The 20967-nt window shown below is 47.3% G+C and overlaps 1 protein-coding gene across 1 annotated transcript in view; it reads right to left on the bottom strand.

The window, feature by feature from the left end:
* The window catches only part of Myo1e (myosin IE), a 140958-nt gene extending 125419 nt beyond the window's left edge, over positions 1–15539 (bottom strand). Inside the window, exon 1 of the mRNA XM_069995289.1 lies at positions 15406–15539. Within this exon, the coding sequence (XP_069851390.1) occupies positions 15406–15408 (3 nt within the window). The 5' untranslated portion in view covers positions 15409–15539. The remainder of the gene's footprint in view (positions 1–15405) is intronic.
* Positions 15540–20967: the final 5428 nt, after the last annotated feature.

Below are 20967 nucleotides of genomic sequence, written 5' to 3'. Positions count from 1 at the left end.
ATGCAGGAAGTGATCCACACAGGTGATTCCACACTAGTAACGCAGGAAAAGGTAGATTTAAGTCACATGCTAAAGGTGGGGTCTACAGAAGTTGGCAACTGGTAGAATTTTGCAATTCCCAGCGTCTTCTATTCTGAGGCTAGAAAGCACACCCTTAGGGCTGGGCCCCAGTGCCTCAGACACTACTCCAGAGGCTGAGATCTGAGGATTGTGGTTCGAAGCCAGCCTTGGCAGCAAAGTCCATGTGACCCTGACCTTCAGTAAACCACCAAAAGGACAGAAGTGGAGCTGTGTGCCCAAATGATAGAGGTTGAGCAAAAAAGCTTAGGGACAGTGCCTAGGTATTAAGTTCAAGCCCCAGGACTAGCAGAAAAGAGAAAGAAGAAAAGGAAGAAGGAAGGAAGGAAGAAAGGAAAGAAAGGAGAGAGAGAAAGATCCATCATTGCCAACTGACAGCTACAACTGCTACAAGACACTGGAGCCTCTGATTCCTAGCCCAACAAAGAGGACAGGGCATCTTTGTCTTGAAACAATTCCTGCCACACGCACTGGGCTGAACAGGAGAGTCCTTTGTTATGGTGGCCCTGATTGATTCCCTTCTGAGCAGGTACAGACTGCATCCAGTCCTTTTCCGCTTCAAGACAAAGGTACAAATGGAAAGAAATAAAGCAATAATAGGGCTGGGAATGTGGCTTAGTGGTAGAGCGCTTGCCTACCATGCATGAAGCCCTGGGTTCGACTCCTTAGTACCACATAAACAGAAAAATCCAGAAGTGGCGCTGTGGCTCAAGTGGTAGAGTGCTAACCTTGAGCAAAAGAAGGTCAGGGACAGTGCCCAGGCTCTGAGTTCAAGCCCAGGACTGACCAAAAAAAGCAAGCAAGCAAGAGTAAGCCATGCATTCTTTCTACTAATTGTACCTAACTGTGAAGGTATGGCTCAAGTCAAAAAAGCCAAGCAAGAATGCAAGGCCCTAAGTTGAAGTCCCAGTGCTGGAACATACGAATGTATCACACTCTTTCACACACACACACAAGCCAATGGATAATGGAGATATTTGTGGATCAAACTCTGATATTTACCTCTGCCTTAGTGATTAATGAATTCTGAAAGTCCTGAGCCCAAAGCTAAATTAATTCTATTCAATTTGCATCTTCTACAGGAGCCCACAGATGGTTTCGGGCCCACATGCTATGGAATTGACACAGGGTTATTTTCAGAATCATCTTACAGCCCCAAAGACATGACTTTCAATCAAGGGGCAAGAAATATATTTTTGACTTTGTAGGGAAATGTCTTTTTCCACATAGCCTGGTGCTGTCTAAAAAGGCAAAATTAAGCTGGGCACAGTGACTCACACGTATAATTTTTGCTATTCAGGATCAAGGTGCAAAGCCAGCCTTGTACAGGAGAGTCTGTGAAACTGTTCTCTCCAGTTAAACACCAAAAAGCCAGAAGTGGAGCTAAGGCTCAAGTGGTAGAGTACTAGCCTTGAGCTGAAGAGCTGAGGGACAGCGCCCAGGCTGAGAGTTCAGGCCCCATGACCAACAAAAAACTAAAAAAAATAAGACAACTAATCCAGTCTAGATGGCTCTAAGTCTGAACTTTAAATCTGTATTTCCAAAAAGTCCCCCCTAACAGAAGGTGAATGCTTGTTTCTTTTCTTTTTGTTGTTAGGTTTTGCTTTTACTTTTTTCTTTCTTTCTTCAGCAAATTTGGAATCCAACTGACTTTCCATCAACACAAAACAAGTATGGCTGTAATCCTCATCCTCGGGACTTGGGAAAACAACTGAGTATGAACCAGTAACATGGTTGGCTTTTGTGTCCTAACAAAAGCTTTGGAAGATCAACCAGGCTTAAGGAGCTACTGAGGAATTTATTCCTTTCTCCAGGTATTCATCCAATTAAGAAAGCTAAGCACAGTGCTGTGGCTCAGGCCTATCATCCTAGCTACTCAGGAAATCCCAGCTACTCAGGAGGTGGGAGATCTGAGGATCACAAATCAAAGCCAGCACTTGCAGACAAATCTGAGAGACTCTTATCTCCAATGAACCACCAAAAAAAATAGCTGGAAGTGGGGTGGTGGCTCAAATGGTAGAGCATTGAGTGAGAAAGCTCACCAAGAATGTGAGGCCCTGAGTTTAAGCCCCACAACTGGCACACAAACTATAATGCCCGGAGACTTGGAGCACCCGGAAAGACCACCAGGGACCAAAGATCAATGCAAGCGGCAATGAGTTGTTTATTGACGAGCTGGAGCAAGGACCTCTCTGTGCACTGATGTCCAAGTGCAGACGAGAGGCCCCCAGCACAGGGTTACAGCACTTTTTATATGTTCTTTGGTAGGGGTAAGGCCTCAGTCTGTATTGGCAATGAATCAATACACCACACGGGAAATTTAAATCATAATACTAGCAGATGATTGGCGCAATACAAAGCGGGAAAAGGGCTGGGGCTGATAATTGGTCGGGCTAGCGAGCTATTGTGCTCTAAACTAATTGGACAGTGCTTCTAGGGTGGCTTAGGGGAAGCAGTTGCCAGATGGCCACTATCTCTGATCCCAGGCCTGGGTGGGTGGGTCTGGAATGGGTACTTTGTCAGTACTCCCTGCCGGAGGGTCCTTAACTTCAGCTCCAGATCCGGGAGTGTCTGGGGCTCGAGGGCGGGTAGAATAGCAGCTGCATTCTTCAAGGTTTAGCAAGCATGTGTACAGAAGCAGAAAGGCAAGTTAAAGAAAATACAAAATGGCAAATACAGGTCTAATACAAAATGGCAAATACAGGTCTATCTGGATCTATCTATCTATCTATCTATCTATCTATCTATCTATCTATCTATCTATCTATCTATGTGTGTGTGTGTGTATATATATATATATATATATATATATATATATATATATATATATCACGCTTCTCATTCCCCCCTTGTCTTTGTAACTGAGTCAAATCCTTGGCTATCCAGTCATGCTCTCTGGCATGTTTATGGGCTATCTCCCTATGACCTCCTGGCTTGATCAGTTTTAGAGAGGCCAGTAAAATGACTCCGATTAGTGGCTTACTGCTTCTGGTTGTTCCTCTGGGGCTCAGCTGTGTCCCACTTAGTTGGTCGCTGATCACCGGACTTGAACTCGGGGCCTGATGCTGTCCCCCAACTCTCCAGCTCGGGGCTAGCACCCTGCCGCTTTGTGAGTCTTGGACTCAGGGTCTGAGTGCTGAGTTCCTCAGCTCTCCAGCTCAGGGCTAGCACCTGGCCGCTGCAAATCTCAAAGCAATTCAGCTGGCTGATTAGAGGTGACAGTCTTGCAGGGACCTTTTTCTGCCCGGGCTGGCTTCGAACCAGTTTGCAGATAAAGGACACTAGCTATGACCCGGTTGGTCCTCAGTGATTAGCTCCCTGAGAGGACTCTTGCAGCAGGAACAGACTGAATCAGTTAAAGCATCTTATGATTCCTAAGTCTAAAACTTAACTCTATCAACCCCGCTCCCCATGGGGTACGTAGAAGTCAATCTTGACTTTGGATGAATGGTCAAAGGGTAGATTCTGTGTGATTTGGCTCAACAGGTTGATATTGAGAGCGAAAGACCATAAGCTGGACCGTGTTAACCCGATCCTTAACAAAAGAAATTAACCTATTAATGATACAAGGTCCGATTGCAAGAGCAGACAGTAAAGTTGTGAGCCAGGGGGAAAGATTCGTACCAACCCTGGTTGGCCTTATATTTCCTTTGTCTCTTTTCTAGTCCCTCTTTGACTTTGGCCATATTATCGTTTACAATGCCAGAATGGTCAGCGTGAAAACAGCATTCCTCCCCCAGTGCCACGCACAGACCACCTTGTTGAATGAACAGTAAATCTAAGCCCCTACAGTTTTGAAGCACTACTTCTGCTACGTCATAGCAAAGCCAGCAGGAATTGGTCTTGTCTGGCTGTGTGTGGTTTAGGACCAAAAAGGATTTTTGCATAAGCTAGACAAGGGAGTTGGGCTGAGTAGGAAAATCCATGGCTGTGGGCTCCACGTTGGGTGCCATGGGGGGGTCTTGATTTTTGAAGTGACTTAGTTGGTTGGGGTATTGGCATGGGGGAAAATGTTTTGGGCCGAAGAACTTGGTGAGGGCCTAGTGCCATCTTGAGTGATTGGCTTAGCCATTAGGCGTAGAGTAAAGAAAATGCCCGCGTTTCCTGTAGGGATATATCCCTCTCTTCCCAAGTAACATTTATAAAGCCGGAGGCCCCATGTTTTACCCGATCCCCAAGTCTGGTCCTTTTTTCCCTGGTCTGTGAACTTAACTCCTATCTTTGGTCCAACCCTAGTTATCTCTACCAAGTCCCTCCCCGCTGCTGCCCAGTCAGTAGCAAAAGTCTCGCACCCCCAACGGGCACAGTAATAATCCTGAGGCCCTCCACAGGTTGAGTAGCCACTCGGCTTGGGGCAAACATAGAATGAACAATATGCACATCTAGGGATCTTCCTGCTGCCGAGCCCAGTAGTAAATGCAGGTTGGGTGCCCTTCCCTATCTGGCAGAGGTCAAAATTTAGGTCGGGGAACCAGGGGAGCAGAGGTCCAACCTGGGACTTGAGGACTTGTGTTACTCCGGACACTGGATTACTGATTTCCCAGGACTGCTGATAGGGTGTATGAGGATTATTGTCACCTTGGGTTTGCCAACATTTAAGAGTAAAGATAACAAGGGTTAAGAACAACATAGTTACAGTCTTAATACTTTCGGCGGAGTGTCAGCTTCAAAGGGTTGGACTTGTTCTGGTCAACTGTCCATGCCGTGGGTGCTAATTCGTCAGCAAGGGGATCTGCTGGCTTGACGTGTGTGATGGACCCAGGTCGTCAAGATGACCTGGAGTGGGCCCTTCCACCGGGGCTGGAAGTTCCCTTGACGGTGTCGTTTTACTAGGACCCAGTCTCCAGGTCTGAACTGGTGGGGCACGGGTGGGGGAATCCTGTGGTGTATAGTTCTCTCAATGTCGGCCAGACCTGTCCGTGAACACTCTGCAAAGCTTGTAGAGAACGTGAAAGTTTAAAATCATCATCATCTCCCGCAGTTACAAGTCTCAGGGATTATAGGAGGGGGAACTCCAAACATTATCTCATAAGGAGTTAGACCTATTTTAAAGGGGGAATGGCACACCCTGAACAGGGCATAAGGCAGGAGGACTATCCAGTCACCGCCAGTCTCCATGGTCAATTTGGTTAGGGTCTCCTTGAAAATCCAATTCATCCTTTCTACCTGTCCTGAACTTTGGCCAAATGGGTTGGTTTGCCATTGGCTGCTGGGAGACCAGCCATGAGAGTCTGGCGATAGACCTGTAGTCTGCCCCTGCCCCCTTCAGTGTTGTAATTCCATTCTGCATCTGGAAGGAGGGGGCAGTGGGGGGGGGGTCTGGTCTTCGTTCCTCAGTTGTGAACAGGGTGCTGAGAAGCTGTTGACAGTCCTCCCAGGTGGGCTGATGAGTGTTCATCAGACTATCTAGCAATGAAATTAAATCTCTGGGGTTATCAGGAAACGTAGCATTTTGGTTATGCCAGTTGTACCAGTCTGCACAGTACTGGAGTCTAGGGTTTCCAGTGTCATGGGGAGGACCAATCTCCTGGAGGGGAAGGGCCCCCGTGGAGTCTGGGGTACGGGTCCCGCTAAAATTCCTGGGCCTCCCCCAGCCCCAGCGGTGTCCCCCCTTTCCGGTGCTGCTGCTTCAGCAGCTCCTGTAGATGGGTAGGGGGGAGGGTCAAAAAGGAGGGGATCCGCTCCTCCCTCCCCGTCCTGCAGAATGGGTACCGTGGGGTGGTTGGGTAAGTGGTCCCAGATCTTTTTAGGGTTAACGCCTTGGCTGGCTCCCCGGGGGGCGGAAGAAATTGATCGGGGTGCCCTGCTTTCCTAGGGAGAAAAATCTGTTCCTTTACCTTTTGAGTCAGGGGGAGGTGGAAAGTTCCCTGGGGCCCGGCCAGCCAACACCAAAAGTGGGCCACTCAGATGGGCAGAGGGTATGAGTTTACTTTGTTTGAGACTTACGCTCAAATTGTGTCCCCTTTCTTTTACATCCTTAAAATGACTGGTCAGGACAGCCAAGGGGAACTCTGTTTTTGACCCATCTCTAGCAACAAAAGTAGCCAGACAAACACACCAACGACCAGGAAGGAAAAGAAAGGCCTGGATTGGAGATGTCCAAACACTGGATTGTGGCGTCTGGGGGGTGGGGGGAGGTCGACTGGGCCTGTTAGGAGGGGGGTCAATTATCCCAAAAGGTTGAAAGATTGGGCGCTTAGGAGATCGGTGGGAGTCATCACCCCCCAGAAGGTGGGTGGAGTCGCTGCTCGCAGTTTCCAGAATGAAGGAATAAAATTTAGACTTAATTATAAGGAGCTGGGGGTGTGGTCACTCCAGGCCACTGATGTAGGGACCCTCGTGGGTGCATCACAAATCGCTAGACACAAAGACATCCGTCCCCATGGATGCGCTGACCAGGTCCCCCTAGTTCCGCCCAAGTGACAATCCTAGAGCCTGACCAATCATGGGCTGCACAAAGTGTGTCAGAGATAGACTCAAGCAAGTCAAGAAGGTCAAAAAGGGGGGGGCTGGATAATCCGGCCAGAAAGCTCGGTAGACACCAGGGAAGCGACCCTGAGAAACAACAAAGACCAGACCCAGAAGCATAAAGTACCTCCTAAGACAAAAACCAGACAGAAATCAACATACCAACACAGAGACACACAATGGAAGGTAGTTCTAAGCACCAACAACACTTAATACAAACAGCGAGCGTGTCAGACTGCTGGTCAGTCTGTTCAGAAGGGCTCTCAGAGAGGACCGGGCACTAAGCACCCGGCCTCGGGGAGCAGCCCACCAAAAGGTTCAGGGGTTCAGGGGATGTCTCCCACTGACCCTGCTAGCACAAATACAAAGCTTGCAAGCAACTCTCAAATTGGTTATAACCAGTATAAATCAGCAATGCCTCAAAACTTACCGGCCGTTTCTGGCGACTCAATGATCAAGGTATCTGGGTGGTCTGTAAACGGGCTTCCCGGCCCATGCACCAAATATAATGCCCGGAGACTTGGAGCGCCCGGAAAGACCACCAGGGACCAAAGATCAATGCAAGCGGCAATGAGTCGTTTATCAACGAGCTCCAGCACGGAGCTCTGTGCAGCTCTGTGCACTGATGTCCAAGTGCAGACGAGAGGCCCCCAGCACAGGGTTACAGCACTTTTTATATGTTCTTTGGTAGGGGTAAGGCGTCAGTCTGTATTGGCAACGAATCAATACACCATGCAGGAAATTTAAATCATAATTCTAGCAGATGATTGGCGCAATACAAAGCGGGGGAAAAGGGCTGGGGCTAATAATTGGTCGGGCTAGTGGATTGTTGTGCTCTAAACTAATTGGATGGTGCTTCTAAGGTTGCCAGATGGCCACTATCTCTGATCCCAGGCCTGGGTGGGGGGGGTCTGGAATGTGTACTTTGTCATGTACTCCCTGCTGAGTGTCTGGGGCGAGGGTGGGTAGAATAGCAGCTTCATTCTTCAAGGTTTAGCAAGCATGGGTACAGAAGCAGAAAGGCAAGTTAAAGAAAATACAAAATGGCAAATACAGGTCTAATGCAAAATGGCAAATTCAGGTCTTTCTGCTTACATATGTGTGTGTGTGTGTGTGTGTGTGTGTGTGTGTAAGCGTGAGATATATATATATATATATATATATATATATATATATATATATATATATATATATATATATATATATATCACGCTTCTCAAAACAACAACAAAAGCTGAAAGAAGAAAAATGGAATCTTTATAGCATTCTTTTTTCACATTGACTTTGGACTTAGCCATGTTGCTTGCTTTAACCAATGAAGACAACAGCAAATATAACATAAACCAATGTATTAGAAATTCCTGTTATGAAAGCTCACGGTGTTTTGCTGTGCTGGGTAATCGGGCTGTGGTTTAGTTATTACTACATAAACAGGCTTCGCCCAGCCTGTTGTGACAGGAGATCCCTGTGGGAAGCCAGCCAACTCCCAGACCAATGGGTGAGGCCCCAGCTAAGCCACCAGCTGACCACAGACGTCAGATGAGGTAGTCTACAGGGAGATTGGCCAGCCAATACACAGAATCACAAGAAAAAATGAGAAATATAAAAGCCACAAAGTTTGGAATCATCTGTTAAACCCAAAGATGCTAAGATGTATAGAATCTTTTACGATGTAGCCTTGAATGGCTCTTTCCACATTCAGTGGGACTTGACTGATTTGATGGGATGTCAGCAGTCATTAAAATTCCATGATGAGCTATGTGCTGGTGGCTCACACCTGTAACCCAAGCTACTCAGGAGGCTGAGAACTGAGAATCATGGTTCAAAGCCAGCCTGGGCAGGAAAGTCCATGAGACTCTTATGTCCAATTAACCACCAGAAAATTGGAAGTAAAGCTGGCTCAAAATGGTAGGGTGTTAGCCTTGCACAAAAGAGCTCAAAGACAGCACCCAGGCCTTGAGTTCAAGTCCCAGGTATTACCAATGTGTATTAACACATACCAGATATGTCTCTTAAGTATGGCTGTCATAAAGATATATTTAAACACACACACACACACACACACACACACACACACACACACACACACACACACAAAATGGGCAATGGTGGCTCATGCCTGTAATCCTAGCTATTCAACAGACTGAGATCTGAGGATCATGATTCAAAGCCAACCCAGGCAGGAACATCCGTGAGACTCTTATCACCAATAAACCAACAGAAAACTGGAAGTGGCACTGTGGCTCAAGTGGTAGAATGCCAGCCTTGATCTGAAGAACTCAGGGATAGTACCCAGGCCCAGAGTTCAAGCCCCAAGACCTGGGGTTGGTGAGGTGGGGACCACCTTTGCTAGGATGCCCCAAAATCTTTTCTCTGCCAAAATAAATTCTGACATTGAAATTCAAAACACACTTTGCACACCATTACTATAGAATGTGCTTACAAAGCTGAGATGTTTATTTTTAATACTTTTGGCATTTAACCTTTAACCCCCATTTTGTTCTGAATATATCCAACACAAGCAAGGTTAAAAAAATTTTTAATTAGCAAGAGTTCAGGGACAGTGTCCAGGCCCTGATGAGTTCAAGCCGCACAACTGATAAATACATACATACATACATATTAGGGGCTGAAGATGACCTGAACAATAAAGTACTTGTGTAGCCTACATAATGCCTCCAGTCTGATCCTCAACACCACAAAATTAGATTAAAATTGCTGGATTCTGATGATTTACACCTGTAATCCTGGCTACTTAGAAGGCTGAGCTATGAGTACAGTTTGAAGCCAATCTGGGCAGGAAAGTCCATAAGACTCATCCCTAATTAACCACCCAAAACCCAAAAACCTGGAAGTAGAGCTGCGGCTCAAGTGGTAGAATGCCAGCCTTGAGTGGAAAAGCTAAGTGAGAACATAAGATCCAGAGTCCATGCAAAAGGTATACACACATACATACATACACACATATATACACATACACATACACACAAATAATGAGAGCAAACACTGTCCAAAAAGAATTGTACTCTTTACCTGACTTATATAACTGTAACCCCTCCGTACAACACGTACATATGAATAAAAAAATGCTTTTAAACTACCACTGAGAAACTTTGCATCACATCAAAGTAAAAAATACAAGTTGTTGCTTGTATTATAATTATATATGTAATATATACTATATAGTGAATACTATACATTATATAATATTAGTTATGTCACCTGTGATATATAATTATATATAGTACATTATAGATTATATCTTTTAATTATGTACTTTATTGATATCTAATATGTAGTATTTATTTTATTTTTGTCAGTCATGGGGCTTGAACTCTGGGCCTGGGTGTAGTCAGCTCTTCAGCTCATGGCTAGAGCTCTACCACTTGAGCCACAGCGCCCTTTCCATAATATGTAGCACATTGTATATTATATTTATTTAGTACATGACTCAGCTTAAAAATCATGGCTGTGCATATTTATACATTCCCCTATGAAATGCATAATACCTTGTAATTGTGTGAGGCTTCCAATATATTTCAGTATGTTAAGTGGATGCTGATGGCTGGGATTCCAACTGTAATCCCAGCTACTCAAGAGGCTGAGATCTGAGAATTGCCATTTGAAGCCAACCAGGCAGGCAAGTCCGTGAGACTCTCCAATTAACCACCAAAAAAAGCTAGTAAGTGGAACTGTGGCTCGAGTGGTAGAGTGTTAGCCTTGAGCATAAATGCTCAGGGTCAGAGCCTAGGCTTTGAGTTTAAGCCCCAGAACTGATACAAAACAATTTTTCTGAATGCTTTGTCTTTTTAAATTTTGTTTGGTTGGATTGTATTTGCTTTTGGCTAGGAGACTTCCTAGCAATGGGATAAGCAAATCAGGAGAAATGAACTAGGTTACCTTCTCAGAAAACATATTTGAAATGGATTTCCACACTCCCTAAATACATGCCAGCAATCACCTCCAAGGAACTTGCTTAGCTAGAATCAGCACTCCATCAGATTTCTATTTTTCCAAGCCTTTTGTGTGTGTGTGTGTGCATAATAACTGTAACTTATTCTCAGTAATACTCAAATAAGGACAAAAAAAATCTTAGATATGTTCTGAAGCAGTGGCCAGTATATATATATATATTTTTTTTTTTAATTTATTTATTTAGTCAGTGGTAGGGCTTGAACTCTGGACTTGGGCACTGTCCCTCAGCTCTTCAGCCCAAGGTGAGCACTCTACCACTTGAGCTACAGCACCACTTCCCTTTTTCTAGTGGTTTATTGGAGATAAAGAGTCTCATGGAGTTTCCTGCCCAGGGTGGTTTTGAACCATGATCCTCAGATCTCAGCCTCCTGAGTAGCTAGGATTACAGACGTGAGCCACCAGCACCCAGCACCAGCTCATATTTATTCAAATATTTCTACACATTTAACTCACAGAAACCAAATGAATTTGACTTTATTTCCGAGGCCAAAAGCATTCAGCAGAACTGCAGACATAAACTTTCTATCAGTCAAATCTCCACTGCTCATGCCCACAAAAAGTTCCTTTATGTGCTATTAAAAAAAAAAAAAAGCTGGCTAGGAAGGTGGCTCAGTGGTAGAGTGTTTGCCTTGCATGCATGAGGCCCTGGGTTCAATTCCTCAGCACCACATAAGCAGAAAAAGCCAGAAGCAGCACTGTGGCTCAAGGGGTAGAGCGCTAGCCTTGAGCTGAAGAGCTGAGGGACAGCGCCCAGGCCCAGAGTTCAAGCCCCACGACTGACCAAAAGAAGAAAAAAAAAAAGTCACAATCATCTGGGAACTGGTGGCTCACACCTATAATCCAAGCTACTCAGGAGGCTAAGATCTGAGGATGGCAGTTTGAAGCCAGCCAGTCAGGAAAGTCAGGGGGAGACACCTCTAATAAACTACGAAAAAGTCGGAAGTGGTGCTGTGGTTCAAATGGTAGAGCACTAGCAAAAAAAAAAAAAAAAAAAAAAAAGCTCCAGGGGACAGCATCTAGCCCTCCATTCAAGCCCCAGGACTGGCACCAAATAAAGAGGAAGAAATGAAGAAAATGATGCCAGTAACTACTGTCTGGCAGTGTTCTTGGGTTGACCAAGGTAGCCAGGACCCACAGTGAGTTTTCCAGGAGATAAGGAAAGAACTGGGAACTGGGCCTGGTGTTCATGAATCAGAATGTCTTCCTTATGAGTCACCACAGAACGACTTTCGGCAGAGCCTTGGGCACAGGTGGAGAAGCTTTCTAATAGGCTACTAAGCTTCCTAAAATGTGTGTGTATGTGTGTGTGAGAGAGGGGGGGGGGCGGAGTGAGGGAGGAGAGAGAGGACAATACAATACAGGTGCTCCACTAAGGGCCTGTTTGTTCTCCACGCTAATTTCTGGCCACACCCACTGACCTAATGTCCCTTCCCTTCCGGTTCTAAGTTAGGCAGCTGAGGACATTTACCAGCTAGGCAGGCCCAGACAACCACTGGAAAAACAAATGAAGCTACCTGTGGCTTGACTTCATCTTAAAGAAACATCATATTCTAACAGGGACTGCTAATCACTGATGATACTGTCTTTTAAAGGCAATGTCACATTATTCTAATGAACAATCTTAAACTTTTTTTTCCCCTCCAAATCAGGGACAAAATGATTCATTTCACTTGGGCCAAATGACTCTATGGATATCCAGGAGACTCACCAATGGTACTTCTCCCATTTCAGGCCACCTAGCTGTTTCCTTTTTTTTTTTCTCCCACCAGTGAATAGTGGCTTCAGAAAGTATATCCGATACACAGCACACACATGCCCATCTGCACTGATGGCTGGGAGCCCAGACACAGGTAAGTCACACCCTGCCCCGTCATCTTCCCACAATGCTTCCTTTACATACACTTTACCAATCATCACTCTACCTCAACAGCAATCAACCAAACTAAACCAAGGTATTCCCAGATCTCAATTTAAAAAATGAGGGAGGGAGGGGGGAGGCGAGGTACTGGTGGAGGACTCTTTTAATCCTAGCTACTCTGGAGGCTGAGATCTGAAGATCTATTCAAAGCCAGCCTGGCAGGAAAGTCTGAGAGAAACTTATCTTTAATTAAACACCCAAAGGCTGGAAGTGGAGCCATGGTTTAAGTGGTAGAACTCTAGCCTTGAGTTAAAAAAAAAAAAATCTCAGAGACAGAGCCCAGGCCCTGAGTTCAAGGCCCAGAACCTGCATCAAAAACAAAAGTAAGAAGCCAGGCACTGGTGCCTCATGCCTGTAATCCTAGCTACTCAGGAGGCTGAGATCTGAGGATCTCAGTTCAAAGCCAGCCCGGGCAGGAAAGGCCGGGAGACTCTTATCTCCAATTAACCACCAGAAAACCTGAGCTGTGGCTCAAGTGGTAGAGCACTAGCCTTGAGCTGAGGAGCTGAGGGACAGCGCCCAGGCCCAGAGTTCAAGCCTCACAACCGACAAAAAAAAAAATAAAAGGGAGGGGGAAATGTAGGACCACTTTGTCTGTCCTGAAAAAAGACTTCAATGAGAGAAATTTGGTCTTGTCATGGTTATTATCTAAGTAATAAATTCTGTAAGATTCTTTAAGCTCTTCACATAAGCACATTGATTTTTATTTATTTATTTTAGAAATATCGAGCTATGGAAAATAATTACAACCCTTCTAAAGTGCCAGAAGCATCACGAATCACATTGCTCAAGTTTAAGTGGTCAGATGCCCAATTTAGTAAGTTCCACCCAAATGCATGCTTGGTATAAATGATTTTCTTCTTTTTGGTAGGGATTCCAAAAATACTAGATGGCAGTCTGACTTTTTAACCACCGGAGGTGGAAGTTTATTTATAGTTCAAGTATTCTCTTAGGGGCAAAGGTGACACATTTGGACTTTGTAAAATATGTAAAAGCTTCAGTCAAAGATACCATTTAAAGATTTTGTTGTTGTTGAAGCTTGATATATACATTTTATCTCATCTTTAAGTACTAGTACAAAGGATTTTTTTTTTCTCGGTCTTTGAGCTTGAACTCTGGGCCTAGGCACTGTCCCTCAGCTCTTCAGCTCAAGGCTAGCACTCTACCACTTGAGCCACAGTGCCACTTCCAGCTTTTTCTTTTTCTTTTTTCAATTGTGAAAATACAGAGGCATTACAATTACATGGGCAAGGTAATGAATACATTTCTTATCAAGCATTGTTGCCTCCTCCTTTGTTTCCCCTTCCCATCCCTTTCCCATCTCCCCCCCCACCTCCAAGCTTTTTCTGTTTATGTGGTGCTGAGGACTCGAACCCAGGACCTCATGCATGCAAGGCAAGTGCTCTACCACTGAGCCACCTTCCCAGCCCTGGATTTTTTTAATCACTCTTTTGAATTAACAGAAGGGAGGTCAGGGGCTGCATGTGAACACTGTGGATCTTTCCAGCATGTGAGGCTGGAGAATTTTTTTATATAATTGCTGGGGGAGGGGGGGGTAAGGGAGGGAAGTGTCACTGTGACTTAGTTTCCCCCTTAAAACCATTAAACCACAAGGAATCAGAGGATGCCCCATCATATAATAATAATAATCAGGATTCCTTTTTAAGGAAGGAAGTGTGCAAAGTACAAAATCTTGTAGAACTTTTTTCTATCTTTCTGCGAGACTGCAACTCTCGCAAAAATAGCATCCTTACTTTCAGAAGGAAAGCTACACCGCGGCACCAAAGCCCAAGGGATGGAAAGAAGGTTATTGAGGAGGCAGGCGGCCAGCTCCATAGATTCCCAAAGTGCCAGAGTTAAAAGAGCAACGGGCCCGTGGGGGCTCGTCCTAACTACTCAGGAGGCTGAGATCTGAGGATCAACGTTCAAAGCTGGACTAGACAGGAAAGTCTACAAGAGTTATCTCCAACGAACCCTCAAAAAGCCAGAAGTGGAGCTGGAGCTCAAGAGGTAGAGAAGGAGAGAGAGAGAAAGAGAGGAGGGAGAAGGGGAGAGAAAGAAAACTCAGGGACAGCTCGTGGTCCTGAGTTCAAGTTCCAGGATTGGCACACACACAACACCCATCCCAGCAACAACAACATCTTGAGTCCTTCTCGCATACAATCCAGAGTGGTGGCAATCACCTCGCCAGGCCGGGGCGGTTCCAGGCTGCACCCAGGTCACTTGCTCGCTGCCCGCCACCAGATCCTCGCCCTACCTGCCTCCCTGCCTGGCCTTTGTGCGGCTGCGCATGGCTCCGAGGCAGGGCGATGCCAGGAGGAGCAGCTGAGGCCTCTGCCCGGCCTCCGACCCCGGACAGGGCAGGGAGGCCATGCCAAGCGCTAGGAGTGGGGGGGGGGCCAGCCTGACCAGGCTGGGCCTTCCCAGCCCGGGTGTGTGTGGGGGGGCAGCCGGGGGCTAAGGGGGGGACCACACAGCGGGCCCCCTGCCCCCTCAAACTTCCCAGCAGGAGTAAAGGTTCCCCCTGGCAGGGCTGTACCCCCCCCCCTGCAAACACATGTGCCCACACTGGGGCTCCCCGCGGCTGGCAGCCATAGCAACCCGGCCACAAAAAGTTAAGCGACTTGAAAAAGTTTTCCTTGCCTCCTCCCTCTCCTTCCCCTCTTCCCCTCCCCGCCACACACACACACATGCACCCCCCCAACTCCCCCAAAACTGCCTTCCTCCCCCCCACACCCCTTCATTGAAGACCAGCAGCAGGCAATGAGAGCCCAAAGACGTGCAGACTCCCGCGTCCACCGTTCTCCACCCCTGGCCTGGGCAGCGTGCCCAAGGTGGGTGCCCCCCGCCCCCCCAACACTGGGGCTTCCTGTCCCCCCCCCCACACACACACACACTCCCTTTCCCGATTCTCGTTCCCCGGCTGGGATCAGGCGTCCCGGGACGCGGCGGCGCGGCCAACTCACCATGGTGACTCGCGGGGCCGGGCCCGGCTGGCTGGGAGCTGGCACTGGAACGCAGACTCCGGGGTGAACTTCCAAAGTTGGTTCCCAGGGTCAAAAAATTAAAAAAAAAATCCAAAACACCCCCCCCCCCAAGAAAAAACAACCCACTCGCACCGGGCTCCGGACAGCCAAGCGCTCACAGGAGCCAATGGGAGCCGAGGGGTGACTCCATCCAGGCGGGATCCGCCGCCGCCCCGCGCGCTAGGTGAGGGCGAAGCCCAGGGCGCTGCGGCCGGCGGAGCGCGCTCGGTGCGCGCGCGGGGAACTGGAGACCGCCCGGGGATCTGCTAGGATCGCAGGATCGAGGGATCGTCTAGAAGCGACCGGTTCCCCAGGTGCTCGGGATCGGCCCCGAGCCCTCGCTTCTAAACGCTTTTGCACAAGCTACTGAAGTTAACTCGGTGAAGTCCGCTCAGGCTCAGCCTGCGCTCGGGCCGGGCAATCTGTCCATAAATGGAGAATTCAGCTCCGGCCTGGCCAATCAGGATCTGTGTTCGCAGCGTCACTCCTGGGGGAAACCGCGGCTGGCCAACCAGACGGCTGCGGGGGGGAGTTTCCAAAGGCCTCTGGATCCTGTAGTCCGGCCTGCCGGCCTCGCCCACCCGCTGCTCGGGAGGCCGGACCTGAGCCGGGCGCCCCTAGACTCACAGGTGAGGCCGGGTCACCTCCATCCACCACTTCGTTGGTGGAAACGAATAGATCCAAGCGGAGCGCTGGTGACTTACGCCTGTCATCGTCCTGGATCGCGGTTCGAAGTCAGCCCGGGCAAGGAAGTCCAAGAGACTCTTATCTCCAATGACCACCACAAAGAAAAAGCCAGAAGTAGACGTGTGGCTCCAGTGGTAGAGGCCAGCTTTGGGGGTGGGGGGAGGGGGGAGATCTAGCTTCGAAGCTGAAGTCCCATGATTTTCCTAGAAGGTTAAAAAAAAAGGGGGGGGTATTTTATCAGCATAGATCAGAGTGGTGGCAAGCACCCAAAGGAAATCCTTTTTCTTTCCTATGTCTGGATTGTAAGGAAAGTCAAAAAATGTCAATGTCCTTCCCCCTTTACCTGATTTCCTTTAGAAAAACAAAGGGAAACTTTTTTTCCCTGCTAGGAGCTAGGTGCATTGAGTACCAGAGGGGAGGGAGGAGGGAGGAGGAAGGAGGAAAGAGAAGAGAGTGGGGAGTGGAGGGAGGGAGGTGAGGAGGGAGGAGAGAAGAGAGGAAAGCAAAAAATGGAGGGAGCAAAAGCCTGGAGCTGGCGGCTAGCCTGAAATGCGAGCTGAGATCTGAAGATCAAGGTTCCAAGCCAGTAAGAAAAATCCGTGAAACTCTGCTCTCCAGAAAACCAGAAGTGGGCCAGGCGCAGGTGGCTCATGCTTGTAATCCTAGCTACTCAGGAGGCTGAGATCTGAGGATCAGCCGTTCAAATCAGCCCGGCTTTGAAAACCAGAAGTGGTGCTGTGGCTCAGATTGGTTGACTGTTAGCCTTCAACAGAAAAAAGCTCAGAGGCAGCCTTCAGGCCCTGAGTTCAAACTCCTTGACACAAACGAGGAGAAAAAGAAGGGAGAAGAGGAGGGAGGGGGGGGAAGGGAGGGGAGAGGAGGGAGGCTAGGAGGAAAATGTGTGGGAAGACTCTCCAGCCTCGGGCCACACACCTGTGGAAAGCAATCAGGAGTGCAGGCAGAGCTGTGAATGGACTGATTTCTGCTTTCTGGAACTCAAGTGGGGAAAGGGGAAGGGAGAGAGAAGAAGAAGGGAGAGGGAGATGAAAGGGAAGGAAAGGGGGAGATTAGTTTAGGGACCCTAATCATCTAGGGGGCTGAAGGAGATCACTCCAGGATCTCTGCAGGTGAGATCTGAACATAGCACTTCAAAAGACTTGCAAGCATTTACTTGAAATTCTGCAGGATGGGCTGTGAATAGGGGTCATAGTTAAGAAGGATGTTCAATCTCAACTAGAAAAGGGGGTTCAGTGGTGAAGTTTTACAATCATCAAAATACATTATATGAATATGATGCATATGCACATATGATGAAACCCAATGAATTTGTGTGGATAAAATGTGGTATTGGTTTTTTTAAAAAGATGAACCACAACAACAAAAAAATGCTCCAGCCAAGCACCGGTGGCTCACACCTATAATCCTAGCTACTCAGGAGGCTGAGATCTGAGGATCTCGGTTCAAAGCCAGCCCAGGCAGGAAAGTCCATGAGACTCTTATCTCCAATTAACCACCAGAAAACTGAAGTGACATTGTGGCTCAAGTGGTAGAGCCTTGAGCTGAAGAGCTGAGGGACAGTGCCCAGGCTCAGAGTTCAGACCCCATGACCGGACCCCCCCCAAAAAAAGCTCCAGACATGCTTAGTTTCTTTGCCCAAAGAGGTTGCCAAAGGAAAGCTGAGTGCTGGTGGCTCAAACTTGTTAATCTGAGCTACTCAGAAGGGTCCAGATCCAGAGGATCACAGTGCAAAGCCAAACCCAGCAGAAAAGCCCATGAGATGCCAGCTCTAATTAACCAGCAAAAAAAAAAAAAGCAGTGTGGGGGAATGTGGCTTATTGGTAGAATGCTTGCCTAGCGTGCACGAAGTCCTGTGTGTGATTCCTTAGGACCACATAAATAGAAAAAGCCAGAAATGCTGTGTTTGGATCTCACCTGCAGAGATCCTGTAGCGATCTAGTTGTGACCCACCAATCTTATTTCCTTAGCTCCTGAGATGATAAGGGCCCCTAAACTAATCTCCCCTTTTCTCTCCCTTTCATCTTCCTCCCTCTCCTTCTTCTCTCTCCCTTCCCCTTTCCCCACTTGAGATCCTGAAATCAGAAATTGGTCTATTCACAGCCCTCACGTGGTAGAGCACTAGCCTTGAGCAAAAGAAGCTCAGGGACAGTGTCCAGGCCCTGAGTTCAAGCCCCAGGACTGGTAAATTTTAAAAAAGCAGAGCTGGAGTAGTTGTTCAAGAAGTGGAGCACCAGCCAGGCAAGCAAGCCAAGCACACAAGAAGCCCTGAATTCAAACCCCAATACTGCCACAAAGTAAGAGAATGACAGAGACAGAGATGGGGGAAGGATGTTTTGAAAGTGCATTGATATAGGAGCTTGTCCCTATTGGCTCCTGTTTCAGTTGCTAACATTTAGAAAACAGGTAAGTTCACCTTCAAAGCATTGTGGTACATGTACAAAGTGAAATATCACTCAACCATAAAAAGTAAGTACAACTCCATATATATGGAAGTCATAAGTAGGGTTGTCTATCTGGAAACCAAGCAGATTGGTGATGAGCAGAGAGACAGAGGCTGGAAATGCATTGTTTTTCTTTGAAGCGATGAAAACATTCTGCAATTAGAGTTGATGATTTAAAAACTGTATGAACACATTATAAAGCCACTGAGCCTGGCACCAGTGGCTCATACCTGTAATCCTAGCTGAGATCTGAGGACCCCAGTTCAAAGCCCAGGCAGAAGAGTCCCTATGAGACTCTTACTGCGAATAAATTACTCAAAGCCAGAAGTGGTGCTATGGTTCAAGTGGTAGAGTACTAGTCTTGATCACAAAGAGGCTCAGGGACAGCACCCAGGCCCTGAGTTCAAGCCCCAGGACCAGAGTGGGAGGGGGGAAGCACTGAGTTGGACAAATTAAAAGGGAGAATTATATTGTAATTTTATTTAATTAAAAGAAAACCATATTGTCCTGATTCTTATATACAGGGAAACAAATATAATTGAATACCTTCCTGAGGACATAGGTTAGACACTAGAAATGCAACTGTTTCCTGCCTTTGCTGGGGTTTTTTTGTTTGTTTTTTTTTGTTTTGTTTTGTTTTGTCAGTCATGGGGCTTATACTGACCACTGTCCCTGAGCTCTTCAGCTCAAGGTTAGCCCTCTACCACTTGAGCCACAGCGCCACTTCCAGTTTTCTGTTGGTTATTTGGAGATCAGAGTCTCACGGACATTCCTGCCTGGGCTGGAATTGAACTGCAATCCTCAGATCTCAGCCTCCTGAGTAGCTAGATTTACAGGCATGAGCCCAGCTTTGAGTTTAGGATTTTTTTTTTTTTTTTTTGTCATGGGGCCTGAACTCTTGGCCTGGGCACTGTCCCTCAGCTCTTCAGCTCAAGGCGAGTGCCCTACCACTTGAGCCACAGCACCACGTCCTGCATTTTCTGCTTATGTGGTGCTGAGGAATCGAACCCAGGGCCTCATGCATGCAAGGCAAGCACTCTACCACTGAGCTACTTTGTCAGCCCCGAGTTCATGTTTTTTTTAGTGCCAATATTATGGCTTGAATTTAGTCCTAGACATTGCCCTGAGCTTTTTTGCTCAAGGCTGGTGTTCTACCACTTGAACCACAGCTCCACTCCTGGTTTTCGTTGATTTTTTTTATGGTTAATTGGAAATATGACTGACTTTTCTGCCCAGGCTGGCTTTGAACCATGATCTTCTCTTCAGCCTTCACACTCCCCTCCTGAGTAGCTAAGATTACAGGCATGAGCCACTGGTGTCCCAGCAAGGGTTTATGATTTTAAAACTGGGGATACAGATGACAAAATTAAAAAGACAATAGCTGGGCATAGCAATGTGTCCCTGTAATCCAGCCTTCTCAGGAGGTGCCGGCAGGATAGTTTACTCCCAGGAATTCAAGGCCAACCTGGTCAATGGTAAAATCCCCAACAATTACAGCAAAGACATACAATGAGAAGCATCAGCAGTTTTGCACAAGGAACTACCCTCTCAGAGCTGCAGGTCAGATTAGAAAAGTCATCCAACCCAGTGCTGGTGGTGCTGGTGGCTCACACCTATAATCCTAGCTACTCAGGAGGCTGAGATCTGAGGGCTGTGGTCTGAAGCCTGCCTGGGCAGAAAAGTCCATGAGACTCTATCTCCAATGAATCACAGAAAAAATCTGGAAGTAGAGCTGTGGCTCAAGTGGTGGAGCACTAAAAGCTGAGAGTCATTGCCCAAGCTCTGAGTTCAAGCACCAGGACTGGTACCAAAAAAAAAAAAAAATCATACATAGAACATGTAAAAAGGACAGAGCTTGGGGCTGGGAAGGTGGCTCCATGGTAGAGTGCTTGCTTCGTATGCATGAGGCACTGGGTTCGATTCCTTAGCACCACATAAACAGAAAAGGCTGGAAGTAGCACTGTGGCTCAAGTGGTAGAGCACTCACCTTGAGCTGAAAAGCTGTGGGACAGCGCCCAGGCCCAGAGTTCAAGCCCCATGACCACCAAAAAGAAAAAGAAAAGGACAGAGCATCTCTATGCGGTGAGCACACATGGGTAACATTTTGTATGTTCTCACAAAAGCCTGGCCTTTCTCTTGCAGATATGCTAGCTTCAAAACAACAGGTTGGGGGCCGGGAAGGTGGCTCAGTGGTAGAGCGCTTGCCTTGCATACCTGAGGCCCTGGGTTCGATTCCTCAGTACCACATAAGCAAAAAGAAAAAAGCCAGAAGTGGTGCTGTGGCTCAAGTGGTAGAGCGCTAGCCTTGAGCTGAAGAGCTGAGGGACAGCACCCAGGCCCAGGGTTCAGGCCCCAT

The sequence above is a fragment of the Dipodomys merriami genome, unplaced genomic scaffold (assembly GCF_024711535.1).
Source record: "Dipodomys merriami isolate MVZ:Mamm:240054 unplaced genomic scaffold, mDipMer1.0.p SCAF_48, whole genome shotgun sequence".
NCBI classification, from domain to species: domain Eukaryota; kingdom Metazoa; phylum Chordata; class Mammalia; order Rodentia; family Heteromyidae; genus Dipodomys; species Dipodomys merriami.
The sequence above is the reverse complement of the archived record's forward strand: the minus strand, read 5'-3'. Positions and strand labels throughout refer to the sequence as shown.